This window comes from Zeus faber, assembly GCF_960531495.2.
Source record: "Zeus faber genome assembly, chromosome: 1".
Taxonomy (NCBI): Eukaryota; Metazoa; Chordata; class Actinopteri; order Zeiformes; family Zeidae; genus Zeus; species Zeus faber.
In genome coordinates, this window is record NC_137193.1 from 59909925 (window position 1) to 59924915 (window position 14991).

The 14991-nt window shown below is 43.9% G+C and overlaps 1 protein-coding gene across 1 annotated transcript in view; it reads left to right on the forward strand.

Moving 5' to 3' along the window:
* The window catches only part of ubap2l (ubiquitin associated protein 2-like), a gene marked incomplete at its 5' end in the record, with an annotated part of 29782 nt that overhangs the window by 13912 nt on the left and 879 nt on the right, over positions 1–14991 (forward strand). The window contains 14 exon segments of the mRNA XM_080000391.1: positions 598–770; positions 1150–1270; positions 2967–3006; positions 3129–3312; positions 3498–3564; positions 3854–4175; positions 4699–4787; positions 5430–5483; positions 5999–6080; positions 6910–7127; positions 7745–7850; positions 10864–10989; positions 12640–12707; positions 13301–13495. Of these exon segments, the coding sequence (XP_079856517.1) occupies positions 598–770; positions 1150–1270; positions 2967–3006; positions 3129–3312; positions 3498–3564; positions 3854–4175; positions 4699–4787; positions 5430–5483; positions 5999–6080; positions 6910–7127; positions 7745–7850; positions 10864–10989; positions 12640–12707; positions 13301–13495 (1845 nt within the window).

A 14991-nucleotide genomic window follows, 5' to 3' on the forward strand; every position in this document is an offset into this window, starting at 1 on the left:
TATCTCTTTTTCCCTTTTTGTTAATAAACCCATTCTGTTCGCATTCAACCCTGTGTTACATGCAGTGTTGTATCCCTCCTTATTTTGCGACATTGCAGCCGGAGTCGAAAACATTCTGTTTGTGCCCTCGCACGTGGAGCAACTGTTCTGTTCTATTTTAGCCAAAAGTTTAAAGGGTTGATGAAATGAATGATGCCTCTGAGGGACATGCACGGCGTGTTCCATCCGTTTGCATGGAAGCGTGTTGTTGGGAACTTCCACAGGGAGTGTTCCTTCCACAGAGACACCATGAGGCAGAACTCTGTGCACCACAGGAAGTAGACACCCACCTTCTAACTTTTAGGATAAATTAAAAACATGCAACAAGTGAATCAGCTTGTAGTAGTAATTCTGCGTGTCACCAGGACTCATCGTGTCATTACATCAGCCAATGCTGCGTTCAGTGGAAACCCAAAAATTTGTACTTGGTGTCAATACGAAGGGATGGTGTGTTTTACGGGAACTCAGAAAACTGTAATTTGCATCTAACACAACTGAGCTGGACCCTCTGTATTGCTGCCTGCAGATATATTTAATAGTATTATCCTCCATCTCCAGATTCCAGCCATGCCAGTGGAGATGCCTGGTTCGACGGACATCTCGGGCATCAATCTCCAGTTTGGAGCGCTGCAGTTTGGTTCTGAACCGGTACTCCAAGAGTACGATGCCACCCCTGCTGCCACTACGCAGGCCAACCAGGTCCAGAACAGCCTTTACGCCAGTCCCAGCAGGTATATTGCATAAAAAAAATCTAGTGTTTCCAAATAAAACTTTAAATCTTTCAGACTTGATATACCATACGGAAGTATTATAATTTCATAACTGACAGGGAAATATGAAAAATTATCATTTTGATTTATTGCTCAGTGCAAAGAAATGCAATGATAACGGCTTTGATTTGTGAGTGCATTTCCAGCAACCCAAGGACTCATTACAGCGTTAGATTCAGTCACATTAAAAAAACGACTGTCAGTTCAAGTGAGCATGTCCTGAGCAGCTAGCGATGGGCATAACAAAATAATTAGCATGCATTTCACTCAGCAGTATAACACATGACTGGAGAGCGCAACCCTATTTTTGTGTGACAAAAATAAATCTCCCATCTCTCAGTGAGTCTACGCCAGGCCTTCCAAACCCTGGCCAGATTGACCTGTATGATCAGAGAGCTCCTCAGACCCGGCGCTACCCTCCCTCCGTCTCCTCTTCCCCACAGAAGGATCTGCAGCCTAAGGTAAGGCACAACATCCTATTTGAGCCCGACAACTTGCTGCTCGAGAAGACACACACACACACACACACACACACACCTGCAAGGAAATTGTTCTATTCTTGATATTCTATGATAGTCCCTTGCTCTATTTGGTGCTCACCCAGAAGACCTATGCTAACTTGAATACCATATTATCATGGAAAAACTTGTGTATTTCAGTCATAACAAACAGTTTAAAAGGCAGTTGTACAGAATTGTACGCGTGTACCTAAAGTGCACACTCAGTGTATCTCTCAAAAGCCGGCTTATCCTTTAATCACATGTCAGGGTTGAATGAAACCCTCTAAAATACAGAGCCACCCTACGTGCCACCGTCTTGCTCGCCATCTTGCCACAAATTCTGTCCTTTGTTGCGTTTGTTCTGGCTTCTTGTTTCAATGCACCCGTTCATTAGAAGCAGGGATGTCAATGTTTGTTTGCAGATTTATGAACTAGGGTATGGAACGCCATTTGAATCAATCGTAAACAAATAAATAAATGTGCCTATGGATAAATCCTGTAATAAATAAATAAATAAATTATGGAATAAATATATCAATAATTGGAAATGTGAATGAGTAAATATAGTTAAATAAATTATTTATTTTTTAAAAGGGTATTTTTGAACATATTATTTTTATTAATTTCATGTGACTTATTTCACAATTCCACATTTATTTATGAATGGGTACTTATTTCATAATGCCACTTTTATTTATTTCATAGCACTTTTATTTCGTAATGTCGCATTTCCAATCCTTGCAGCAAATTAATGGAGCATGGTTATCTCACAGATTCAGAGCCAGCAGGAAGGGGCGGCGCTGCAAAAGTGGTAGGACTCAGAATTGGTTGTTGCACTGTTCCAGCACAGTGCAAGGGCCAGCCCACGGCTGTCTGACAGGGCGCGGCTGTTTAAGGGTGGTTGCCCTCCACCGTGACTGGCTCAGTCCCTACCGGCCGCTGGCTCCAACCGAGGAGGTATCCGGAGCCGGGGACACCTCCGAGCAACCACCACTGTTGCGTAGAACGCCAGTGGCTCCCCCTGTCTCCGCCCGCTCTGAATAGGAGATATTCACGCCCCATTCATTTGGATATAACAGATGTAAATGTGGCATTAAAAATAAGAAATAAAAGCGGAATTATGAAATACAAGTCCCCTGAAATTAATAAAATAATTTAAAAAATAACAATTACTATAAACAAATTCACATTGTGTAGCTATATTAATTTATATATTTATTGCCTCAAAATTTATTTAATAGGCTTATTATTTTCTCAAATGGTGTTCCATACTGGGGGGGGGGGGGTTGGTTGCTTTCGCTAGTTATCGGGAGCTCAAGATTGGCGCTATGGCTTCCCCTCCTGCTACTTGGGTGGATAATATCTTCTGACTGTTCTGAGACTACCAGACTACTTTTAATTATTTTTTTGAAGAGCGCAATAAGCGATATGCATTTTGTGGATCTTCTTTAGTATGGGCTCATTCTATCAGACTATGACAATGATCCAAATAATTTTCATTGTGTTCAGTTTCAGTAGCCACAACATCAATCACAGCTCCTGGTTAATTCTATTGCCATAAACCCAACCCTCGTTTAACGACTTGATCAGAGGTGGTTTCCATCGAAATTCATGATCTCACCTGCACTGTTTTCTTTCTTTATTTTTTTTTTAACAGAATGGCTTCAATTCAATACAGACAACGCAATCTGGTGAAGGTGGGTGTCATTTAATTATTTATTGAGTGTTCTATCGGTAACAAGTAAGCTTTGAACTTAATTTTAGGTTCTTTATTAATTCATTCTACATAGCAACCTGTTTTTGTTGTTTCTCCATTCAGCTGCAGCAGGCTCTGCAGTATCCATGAAGTCGGTCTCTGACTCTGTCACGCCAGTATCGGTCTCCGCCTTGGGCACTTTGACGGACAGCAGCTCCGGCCCTGCGACATTGTTGACCGCATCCAACCCGACGTCCCTCGGCGCTTTGGGGCACAATGAAGAGCTACCCCCACCGCAGCACAACAAGTGAGAACGCAACGGAAGTGAAACTTGAAACAAACTGTAGAAGGGGAAAAATTATTTGTATATGGAGTTTTATGTCTTGGTAGGCTCAGATGGCATGGAACCATACAACATAATAAAGGCTCAGATCTAGGTATTTACTGTCTAAAAGAATGAAGGCTGAGTAATAAAGTCTCTTTTCTCTGCAGCTCTCTCCCGTCACAACAGAACACTCTTCCTGCATCTTCAGTTCGTTCATCCAACTCCGGCTTATTGGTAAGTTCTTTGCGTCTCTCTACACGACCGCGCCTCGGAGTCCATTTTGTCTCCTGCGCCAAGCACTCGTTCACAGAGAGAAGTCATTTCAAGTAGACTGCCGTTCCATTAGCGAGCTGTCGGGTGTATCCGCCGCCATCCATGAGCATCATCTGCAAAACAGCTGTTCCTGCAGAAGCAGATGCATTAAGTCACTTATCGGCTGACCCTAATGGAATTGTAATCTAATTTCCCTTAACCTCCTCCGTTCCCTCCCATCTTCCTGTCTTCCCTCCTTCCGTCTCCACAGCACCCCGGTGTGGACGGCGACGCCGGCCTGCACTCCCCCTCCTTCCCTTCCTCCGTGTCTGCTGTTGTTTCCTTGGTCCCCTCCACATCGGTGGCAGTGGCTGCGGCAGCGGCGCACGTTTCCCTGGGCGTCCCACAGGCCCTGTCAGTGGGGCCCTCCACGGTATGCGCCCCCTCCGGCCTCACGCCCGTCAGCACCCTGGCCATGGGCCTCAACGCGGCCTCCATGGGGCCCGCCGGTGCCACCGCCTCCATCTCAACAGCGGTTTCAGCCATTCCCTCTTCGTCCGCCTCATCCTCGCGCAGCTCAGCAGCATCCTCAGGTAAGAGGAGTCCTTGAGCGGCTAAAACCATGCCTTTGATATTGGAGAACGTAATATCTTAAGAGTTTTCTCTCAGCCACATTAATCAGAGTGAAACTCAAATATCATATTTTGATGAATACCTTGATATCGATAATTGCTTTATATTGTGGGGATGCTATTGGTGCTTTTTAAAAAAAAAAAAAAAAAATTATTTTGAGAAGACGGTCACCAGTAAAGTGCATATTGTGACCAAGCAGGTAGAGTTGTTGTTATTTACAACAACTAGAAAAGTGCATTACTTCGCTGTAATGCAGCCTTGAAGAATGCATTTAATACCACAATATAACAATGATATCACAATTTAAAATAGCCCTGAATACATTTATCTGTTGGAATGGGTAACTTTCCATTTCTCCTTTTACTTGGGTGTCTTGTCTTTAATGAAAAGCTCCTGAATTGATTTTAGTATAGATGTGCAGACTTTTTTTTTTTTTTTTTTTTTTTTTTGCTCAAATTTCACTTGTCTTTACTTTACACCCAGGGAAAGCGCCTCCAAACCTGCCCCCCGGAGTGCCCCCCCTGCTGCCCAACCCGTACATTATGGCCCCTGGACTACTACACGCCTACCCTGTAAGTCCCCTCTGACCACGCCCGTCAGTCTGACCCCTTAGTATTTTCAGTGTCGTAATCTTGGGTCTGTAAATCGAATCTCACGTCACATGCTGCTTGGATGTTTTTTAACAAGGGTCTCACGGTGCTTTTCGTCTCTTGTGAGGAAAGTTAACCGCATCCTAGAGACGACAAAGCAACTAAATGTCTACGCTTGACTAAACTTCAATGATCCTGTGCTTCCGAATGTTTTAAAGTCACTTATTTATAGGTTGCAATTTGATATGTTGAAACTGGACGACAGCTGAAACGTTTTTTTTTTTTTTTTTTTTTTTTTTGTTTTTAAATCTCCTTCCTGTACGGCACATCAGCCTGCCCTGTGTTTCCTCTCCGTGGAAAATACAGGGAATCTGTTTTTGCCAGAGAAACTACGGCAGCAAACACCAGATACGGTCAGACCCCAAAACAATGTGGATGACTGGAACAGAAAAATGCTGTCATTCCGTTCCTCCTTGGTCTCCTCTCCTCGCATTGTTCTCTTTGAGTTGTTGGCCCTAAAAACCAAGATGTCGTTCAGCGATGACAATCCCCCCCGGTTAAAAAAAAAATAATAATAATAATAATAAAAATAATAATTTAAGATTACACTTTTGTGTTTCTCAGCCTCAGGTGTACGGGTACGACGACCTGCAGATGCTGCAGACCAGAATACCTCTGGTGAGTTTTATATTGTGGAATTGTTATTGTTCACTGCTTATTTTAAGGCTTAATTCTCCCAGTTTACTTTTTAGCCTACAGTCTAGCCTTCATCTACTCTAAATTTCCATTTTTTTCTTGTTTACAGTTTATTTTATAGTTATTTTAATATTTCAATAGGTTTATATTTAATGTTTATTGTGTACATAACCACATATCTACTGTTCATGTTCGTAATCTGTTTGTCTTGTATTTACTGTTTATTGGTCTATTTTATTGTCAACCTGTTGGGTTTATTGTACAATTGGAGAATTTTATACATTTTTATTTTTGTGTTTTTAGGTATATATAGCTTTATTGTGTGCGCCTTTCTTGCCTATTTTATTATCTTATTATTATTGTCTATTTTGATGCGAGCTGCTGTAATCTCCCTAGAGCGATAAAGTATCTTGTCTTTTAACACAGAAAAACACAATGTCTTCTTGTTCTGGGCCAAGCTTTACTTTTATCTCCCCTCTGTATTTTTGCGGCACCAGGACTACTACAGCATTCCGTTTGCGACCCCCACGACTGCACTGACCGGCAGAGAGGGGAGCCTCACCAACAACCCTTACTCTGGTGCGGCTTCGCCAAAATGAACTAAATGCATTTTATTTAAATTTAAATGTAAAAGAGAAAAAAAAAAAACTGCGGTGGGCAAGGAATGTTAATCTGTGTATGCCTGAACTCTGGGAAAAACACCGGTAACTACGCTATATATAATATATATAAATTTCACTCTCCTTTATTCGCTGTAGTGTGCAAACTGCACCGCTGTTAGTCCTGTTCGGTGTTTCCATGGCGAGACAGGGAGCAGTGTGTGCCAGAACAAGTGCAGTGACCACCAGATACAGTCTGACCCAAACTGCTGTGGCTGACTGGAACTTAGTAGCTGCTACATGAAAGTCCTTGGATTGTTTCTCTGTTGTAATGTCTTATGTCAGATGTGTCTGATGCGTTGGGTATGTGCCACCATCAGATTAAATAACACTTCATTAATCCTTGGGTGGAAATTCAGGTGTTGAAGCAGTAAAGTTGACAGAAAAAGAGAAATAAATTGAATAGATGTAGACTATAAACAGATGTTTATTGGAAGTGACCTTATGGTGAGTGGTCAGTTCAATATGTGTAGGAGGAAATGGGGCTAAATGTCAAATGGTATACAGTATAGCAGCAGTGTGTTGGGATAATATGCTGTGATGGTACTAGTAAAAATGTGGTGTATATTCAATATGCAAACATATTGCATACATATCCATAGTCTCACTTGGATTGGATCAATTTAAAAGTTTCTGCTTTCCGGAGTTTTCCGTGAAAATGTTAAAATTCTGTGTCTGTCTTTGGAAAGCTAAATTTTCTTTTGGAACGTTTCCCGCTCCTTCTTATTCTCCCGCCGCCACTGCCGCAGGTGACTTATCAAAGTTCGGCCGAGCAGACGCGTCGTCACCGGCGCCGGCCACCACGCTGTCCCAGACGCAGCAGAACCAGACGCAGACCCACCACACCACGCAGCAGCCCTTCCTCAACCCTGCCCTGCCGCCCGGCTACAGCTACACCAGTCTGCCCTACTACACCGGCATGCCGGGCCTGCCCAACACCTTCCAGTACGGACCCGCTGTGTTCCCGGTGAGGACTGGAGTTGTTCGTTTCATTTCAGTGGAAAATGGCTGCTGTTTTGGGTGGAATTCATGTGTGCCCCACCAACGGCTGGGAGGACCGAGCCATTTGCATTCTGGGAATTGTTGTCTGGTTCTAGGTTCTAGGTCTTGATGTGCGCCATTTGAAATGTGCCACTTTCTGAAAACTCATGGTTATAAAACAATAAATGCAGGAAATGGGAATGTTTAAAAGTTACAGAATAATAGAGGGGTCATGCTACTAGAGCATAGATTAGATGTTATAGAGCATTGAACTTTAAATGAACACAAGAAATGAAACTTAAAATTAAAGGATTAACTTGAATGATGTATTTTCCAATTCTTTACAAATTAATGATAAAAAAACAAATATTTAAGCAGTAAAGCAGAATGTTGATGAACCCAATATAAACTGAACATATACCTCTGTGTTAACAAAGTAATTTACTTATTCGTTATTACATTAATTTACAAAGTTGCGTTCCAGGATATGGCAACGAGAACATGTGACCCAAATAGTTTCACAGTCTTAAGGTTTTTCTTGTCATATTTTGACTAATGTCACTTTGAATTACTTAATTTACAACTTTTGTTTTTGTTGTCCAGGTGGCCCCTACCTCGTCCAAGCAGCACGGTGTCAATGTTGGCGTCAACGCTTCAGCCACACCCTTCCAGCAGGCCAGCGGCTACGGTTCCCATGGATACAACACTGGTGAGGCACCAAACCATTTTGTTTCGTGGAAGCGACGGCTTTTCAATTCGGCCTCATTGAGCGCATCTCTACTTCAGGAATTGGATTAATTTCTCCTCACACACAATACACTACTCACAAAAAGTTAGGGATATTTGGCTTTCAGGTGAAATTTATGGAAAATGTAAAAAGTTCACGCTACAGTGATATTATATCATGAAAGTAGGGCATTTAAGTAGAAGCATGCAATGGTGATTTCCTCATCTCAAACAATGTTTTGAAACAAAAGCCAACAACAGCGGTGGGTATACCACAACAAAAAATGTCAATGTCTCAACTTGTCATGTGGCCTTGAGCATCAATTACAGCTTGATAACGATGTCTCATGCTGTTCACAAGTCGACTTATTGTCTGCTGAGGCCTGGCTCCCCACTCTTCTTGAAGGGCGGCCCTCAGGTCATTGAGGTTCTGGGGTACAGAGTTACGAGCCTCTACACGGCGACTCAGCTGATCCCATAGGTTTTCTATGGGATTCAGGTCTGGAGAAAGTGCAGGCCACTCCATTTGAGGTGCCCCAGTCTCCAGCAGCCGTTCCCTAATGATGCGACCTCGATGAGCTGGAGCATTGTTGTCCATGAAGATGAAATGAGGCCTGTGTTGTTGATGCAGGGGCACAATGACTGGATGAATGATGTTATTCAGGCTGGGCTTGTCACTGTACCATTCACAAAGTGTAGGGCAGTTCTGTATTGACTAGACACACCTGCCCACACTGTAACACCACCACCACCAAAGGCTCGTCTGGTGACAACAGTGGCTGATGCATAGCGCTCTCCTTGACGTCTCAAACATCGTTGGCGGCCATCGTTTCTGCTCAACGTGAATCGACTTTCATCAGAGAACAGCACTGAGGCCACCGGTCCCTCGTCCAGCGTAAATGCTCCCTGGCCCGTGCAAGACGATGATGCCTGTGCCTGGTGGTGTGGTCAGGTACCTTTGCAGGTCGTCTAGCACGGAGACCACGCTGATGTAAACGGTTTCGAATGGTCTGACGTGACACTTGGGTGCCTCTCACCTCCCTTAAATGTGCCTGGAGTTGAGTGGCATCATCATCATCATCTGGTTCCGCAGGGCGCTGTTCACATGAAGCGCTCATCAGTGTGGGATGTGGCCAAAGGACGTCCACTTCTATGCCTTTCTGTGACTCTTCCAGTCTCTGTATCTCTGTTGCAACCTGCTGATGACACTCTGACACTCTTAAGCTCAGTGGCCACTTCCCTCTGAGAACATCCTGTTTGAAGCCTCACAATGGTGAGGTACTGTTGATCAATTGTTAGGTGTCGTCTTGGTCTCATGATGTCAACATGTGAACAGCATGATGAAGAGGACTGTTTAAATACAAATTCTAATTGAACCAGGAAATGTATTGGTCGATTCATGGATCAAACACCTGTTGTGAATTTTGCCGTTCAGCTCCTTGTGAGAGAACAGCAAGTTGTGCAAAAAGTACTGAAACATTGAACAGTTGGAAATGTGCATTCAAAAGTTTAGAGAAGGTCAAAATAAGTTCACCTGTAAAGGTTATAGTGCATTTTAGGTTCATCCTGAAATTTTACCCAAAAGCCGAATATCCCTAACTTTTTGTGAGTAGTGTATGTTTCCACTGAGCTAGCTTGTAGGGCGGTAGGGTTCTTACCAGGTCCTTGAGGTGCTTGAAGGGCTTGAATTTCATCCTCAGAAATGTAAGTACTGAGATACCTTGAAAAAGTGCTTGGAAAGTCCTTGAAAGAAATGTGGTAATTAAAAACCTGTGATATTCCCCAGGTTTTGTTCTTAAAATTGTGACATCATAAAAAATGTAATCTAAGTCACTGTTTTTTATATATATATATATATATATATATATATATATATATATATATATATATTAAACAGTGAGACTACGATTATATTTGAATGAATAAAGATCACATTGAAAATTGATTACATTCATTTTGCCTGAAGAAAAAATGATGCTTTGAAAAAGTACTTGAAAGTCCTTGAATTTCATTTTGTAATACTAGATTGAATCCTGGGGAATGTGTTATTTCTCCCAGTTGTTCCTTTCTCGTTCTCTGTAACGGGATGTTACTGCTACACCAGTTGGACAGATTGGAGCACACTGTGAAAGGAGCACAATTCCATCGCAGAGCGGCTCGTGTCGAACCGTCCTTGGGGGAGCATGGCAACCTATTTGCATCAGAGACGTACCTGTTGTTGTGGTCTGAGCCCACCTGGGGGCGCTTCCATAGAAGGAGCGTGGGCATAGTGTGCCCCGTGGTGAGGCAATGCCCAGCCTCCTGCTTTGAGACAGCTCGCTAGTGCAGGGGAGGACTGTGGCAGCGTTGACTCGTAGCATCCTCACGTCATGAACCCCAGAGTGATGTTGGGCCCCGGGGCTGCAGCGTGAGGCAAAGCAGCTCTCGTCTCATCACCAGGTCTCCGTGGCCCTGGGCTGTTGCGGGCGTGCCAAACACCTCAAACATCTCTCCCTTTCCATATTTAATATAAATGACATAGATGTGTGACTTTTTTTTTTTTTTTTTTTTTTGGTAGCTGTTTACTTAGCAAAATAAATAACCGGAATAAAAGGACGTAGCTAGTCTTGTTGTTGTCCTTGTTGGAGAAACAAAGTGATGTTTTCCTTATTTAATCATTGGTTTAAGGGGCTTTTTTCGATTAAATAAACAGTGGTCTGGGCGTCCATTTTCCATGGATCAGCGCCATTGAGAGTGTTATCTTCCCTCCTATTGGCTATCGCCCAGCGGTGCTCATTTGCATTAAGTTTAAATGTGCTAAACTTTCCCCGTCGCTGTGAGGTCGTCGCCCGACGTAGCTCCGCCCAGTGCAGCTGGATGAAGCCGAGCACAAACAAAGCGACAAAATATAGAAAAGACGCAATGAATGGTTGGCCGGCGCTGTGTGCCCGAGTCTGCGTCCCTCTCCCTAGTGTGTCTAACGCTGCAGGCTGCGGCTGTGTGTCTGACTGTTGCAGGCTATGAGGATGTGGGCGAGGCTTCAGGCAGTGGGGATTTCTGTAAGGGCGGATACGGCACTGCCGTGGCTGCCGCCGCTTCTGCCCAAAACAAGCCCGCCAGTTCCGTCACCGGGCCTGGAGTCGGTGAGTGCCGCCACAAGCCAAAACAAAAAACAAAAGGAAGCGCTACGTCCCTCTCTTCCGGTCCTTTATCCTCTGTCCTTCACGGTTCCCCTCCCTTACACGTATGACCTCTGCCTGCGGCCTCGTCCGCCATGCAGTCTGTCTCCCTGCGAGGCTACACATTGCCCAGGCCCAGTCTGCGTCCGCTGGCTGTACTCCAGCCAGACCGACATGTTTTAATGTCGTCATCTCTACATGTTGCGTGTGAGGAGGTCTTAGAAGTGTTAAAATTAGTAGCCGGGCTATCTCTTCCATGTTTCCTGCGTGCTGCTTGCTTCCTGCTTATCGTGTTTTTAACATGAGGATTCCCCCCCACCCCGCAGATGCTCATCTCTCTGTTGGGTGCAGGGAGTTGTATCCAGGAACGACAGTTACAAAGCCCCTTTTACACCCTGCATAAAAATGCGATCTGTATATTTACATGTGTCTTTATCTTGACATGGAAATATGCATTTTAATGCACGCACAACGCATTACAATGGGAACGCTACGGGATCTGATCTCAGCCTGGTGGAAACGCAGTCCATACACCTCGGCCACATTGGCGGGGGTCAGCCTGCAAGTTGAAAATGTCCCCCTAACCCTGCCTCTCCCAGGCTCTTCAAGGAAGCGAGCCTGCTCCCTTCCTCTGCAACGGAAAAACTAGTGAAAGGTCGCTAAGCGGCATGGCTTCCAGTGATCTGGGAGACAGTGATTCCTGTGATTTGCACACTGAGATCCATCACAGTGCGAGCAGAATCAAGACAACCACAGCGCTTTTTAACACCTGGTGTAGATGCCAAACCCCGCGTTGGGATGTCATTCTCCAGATACAGGTCCCATCCTAATACCAGATGGAAAAGGTGCCAAAATAACATTTACGTCAAACACAACTAGCTTGAGCGAAGACCGTTCCATGAAGCTACGAAAGCGTCAAAACGCCCAAATGTCTGATGTGTCAAAATGGAATGAGAGCCGTGTTGTGCCAACTTGCATGTGGCATTGGTCAAAAAAAAAAGTATTTTCACTTTCTAATCCGCTTCCTGTACGGCACACCAGGTTGCCCCGTGTTTCCTCTCATGGAAATGACAGGGAATCTCCAGCAAACACGGGATATGATCAAATTCGTAAACAAGGTGGATGACTGGAACAGCAGCGCTGCCGCTCCGTTGTTCTCATGCTACTCATCGTCATCATCATTTCATACCTCTCTCCTCATCCTCTTGCATCTCCTCAAACCTCCCAATGGGGGATTTATAGTTGGATCATAATCTACTCTTTGCATAACAACTACTTAAAAGTATCATCTTTTCTTGACATCCTCAAATTGTCTTGATATTTGTATTTAACTCCTTCAGATGGATGTATGGGTGTATCTTCCATCAATATGGATTAACTAAGATATCACTTCCTACTGACCTTTTCCCTATGTGATGGAATTGTATTTGATCTGTAACACAGACCTTAAAGTGGCCGTGGTCAGATCCGTCCGTGATGCATTGTGTGTGTGTATGAAGTTTTAAGCCACGACCATGGACTTCGGCTGAACAAACGTGCCGATGTGCCCCGATCGCCGATGCTCTCCCTGGCATTCTCACAGCAGTGCGCCTTGTTCCTTTCTGTCCTCTGCAGGAGTTTCGGTGACATCGAGCAACACGGGCGTGCCAGATATTTCGGGGTCTGTTTACACAAAGACGCAGGTCTGTACCGAAACGGCCTTTGCCCTGCTTATCGCTCACTCATCAAGAATAGCACTATTAAGATTTAAAGGGGCTGTTTCACTGAAGGGGTTTAATCTAAGTCAGGACTAAGATGATCCTATTTAAATGAATGGAGTTAAAAAATGAATAAATTGAGATGTTGCTTCATTTAAAATTGGTTAGTTGTAGACAAGGAAGTCCTAGACTAGGGTGATGTAGGACTGGTTGGCTCCTTCTGTCAGGTCCTGTGGCTGGTCTTAGGGGCCTAACCTATTAGTCCAAAAATGTAATTTAAGATTCACTTCGACCTAACTCAGCTCTAATCTTCCTTCTGGAAATCTGATTCATTTTTTTAACCAAGACGAGTGCAAGTCTGAGACTATTTTAAACCATGACTGAGAAAGGCCCGTTTCAGTTAGTCCAGGTTAAAAGTGTGATTTCTGTTGACGATTTGGCCTAATCTGTGTCTACGAAACCACCCTGTAGTGTCTTCTCGGGTCAGTATCAACTAAGTAAATGAAGGACCTCTCCAGCGCTCCTGTTTTTACACATTTCACCATTTAAAGTAGTAATTTCCCCCTTTTTTTCTGCAGTCGTTTGACAAGCAGGGTTTCCACGCTGCGACACCAGCAGCGTCCTTCAGCCTTCCCTCGGCCCTGGCCAGCGCCGGACCCATCAACCCCCCGGCTGCAGCGGGTTACGCACCGCCCCCCTTCATGCACATACTGGCGCCGCACCAACAACCCCATTCCCAAATCCTGCACCACCACCTGCAGCAAGACGGACAGGTAGTGTTTTCAACATTTTTTTGTTTTGTTTGGTTTTCAATTATTACTAATAGTGATGGGTTGATTGGCCAAATCACACGCTCTAGTGAGCCTTATATATTCACATTATATTCACTCTCCTTTATTCGCTCTATTGTGCAAACTGCACCGCCGTTAGTCCTGTTCTGTGTCTCCATGGCGTGACAGGGAGCGGTGTGTGCCAGAACAAGTGCAGTGACCACCAGATACAGTCTGACCCAAACTGCTGTGGCTGACTGGAACTTAGAAGCTGCTACATGAAAGTCCTTTTGATTGTTTTTGTCTGTTGTGATTGTTTATTTATATGTTAAGTATGTGCAACCATACAATAAAATAGCATGTTATTAATTCCCTGGGGGAAATTCTGCCAAAATTTACTCGAGTGCAAGTCTAAAAGAGTTGAAAATAAATTGTGTACAAATCTATCAGGAGGCAGAAATATGCTAAAAAGTAGCCTACTATGCAATCTAGTAGTGCTAACCAGGTCCACCTCAAACTTGGTCAGTGTAGATAAGACCTTAGTGATGAAAAGTTACTAAAAGCTTGAGTTTTTTCGCCCAACTCTGTGGCGTTGAATTTCCATGTCTCGCCATGAAACAGGAAGTGGTTTATAACTCGACTGTACATGGTCATATCTGCCGCAAACGTCACAAGTTGTGAAGAGTGGCGGCCCGAAGACATGGTCACAGTGGTGCCTGGTGGCGATGGAAAATGTCATGTTTTATACTTTGATGTGCTCCTCCTAATAACATGTTACTCCTTTGCGTGGTGTCCGATGGTCATGAAAGTGCACGGGTGGGTCATCCGGTACCCGCCAACACCCCTACGTACGCAGAGGGAGGGCCTCTTGACCGCACTGCTCTTTGCTACTGTAACGCCTGAATTTCCCTCTAAGGGAATTAATAGTTTTGTCTTATCACGACTATCCTATTATGAGTTTAGATAACATTTTATTCATCTCTGGAGGGAAATTCAGGATAATGGTAATAATAATATAATGGTAGATACTAGGGATGCAATGGTACAGAGGGCCCATGGTTCCGTATGTATCACGGTCTTGGGGCCCTGTTACGGTTTTGGTATCTTTATATTTATGATATATATATATATTTTATTAAGTTAAAAGGTGTAAAAAATGTTTTCATAGTAGTCTGCCATAAATAACTAGTGTAACGCTCTGTGTGTATCACTGTGGGGGGAGGGGGAAGATGGGGGTTCAAGTTCATTGGCGTGTTATAATTTGCACAAGTTTGTCTGATTGGAAGGGGAGGTGTCCAGGATAGTGGATAATTCAAATATTACATTTACGTTAATAAACAATAAAAAAATATAAAACCAGTACTTTAGGTAGATATTTTTATGGAGAACAGGTATAAACAGTATTTTTCACACTTAAATAATAATAGTAAGATAAAACCTCAGTCAGACCAGTGCGAGTGTGCCTTCCCTTTGTGAACCTGAGGTGACAGTGGGTGCGC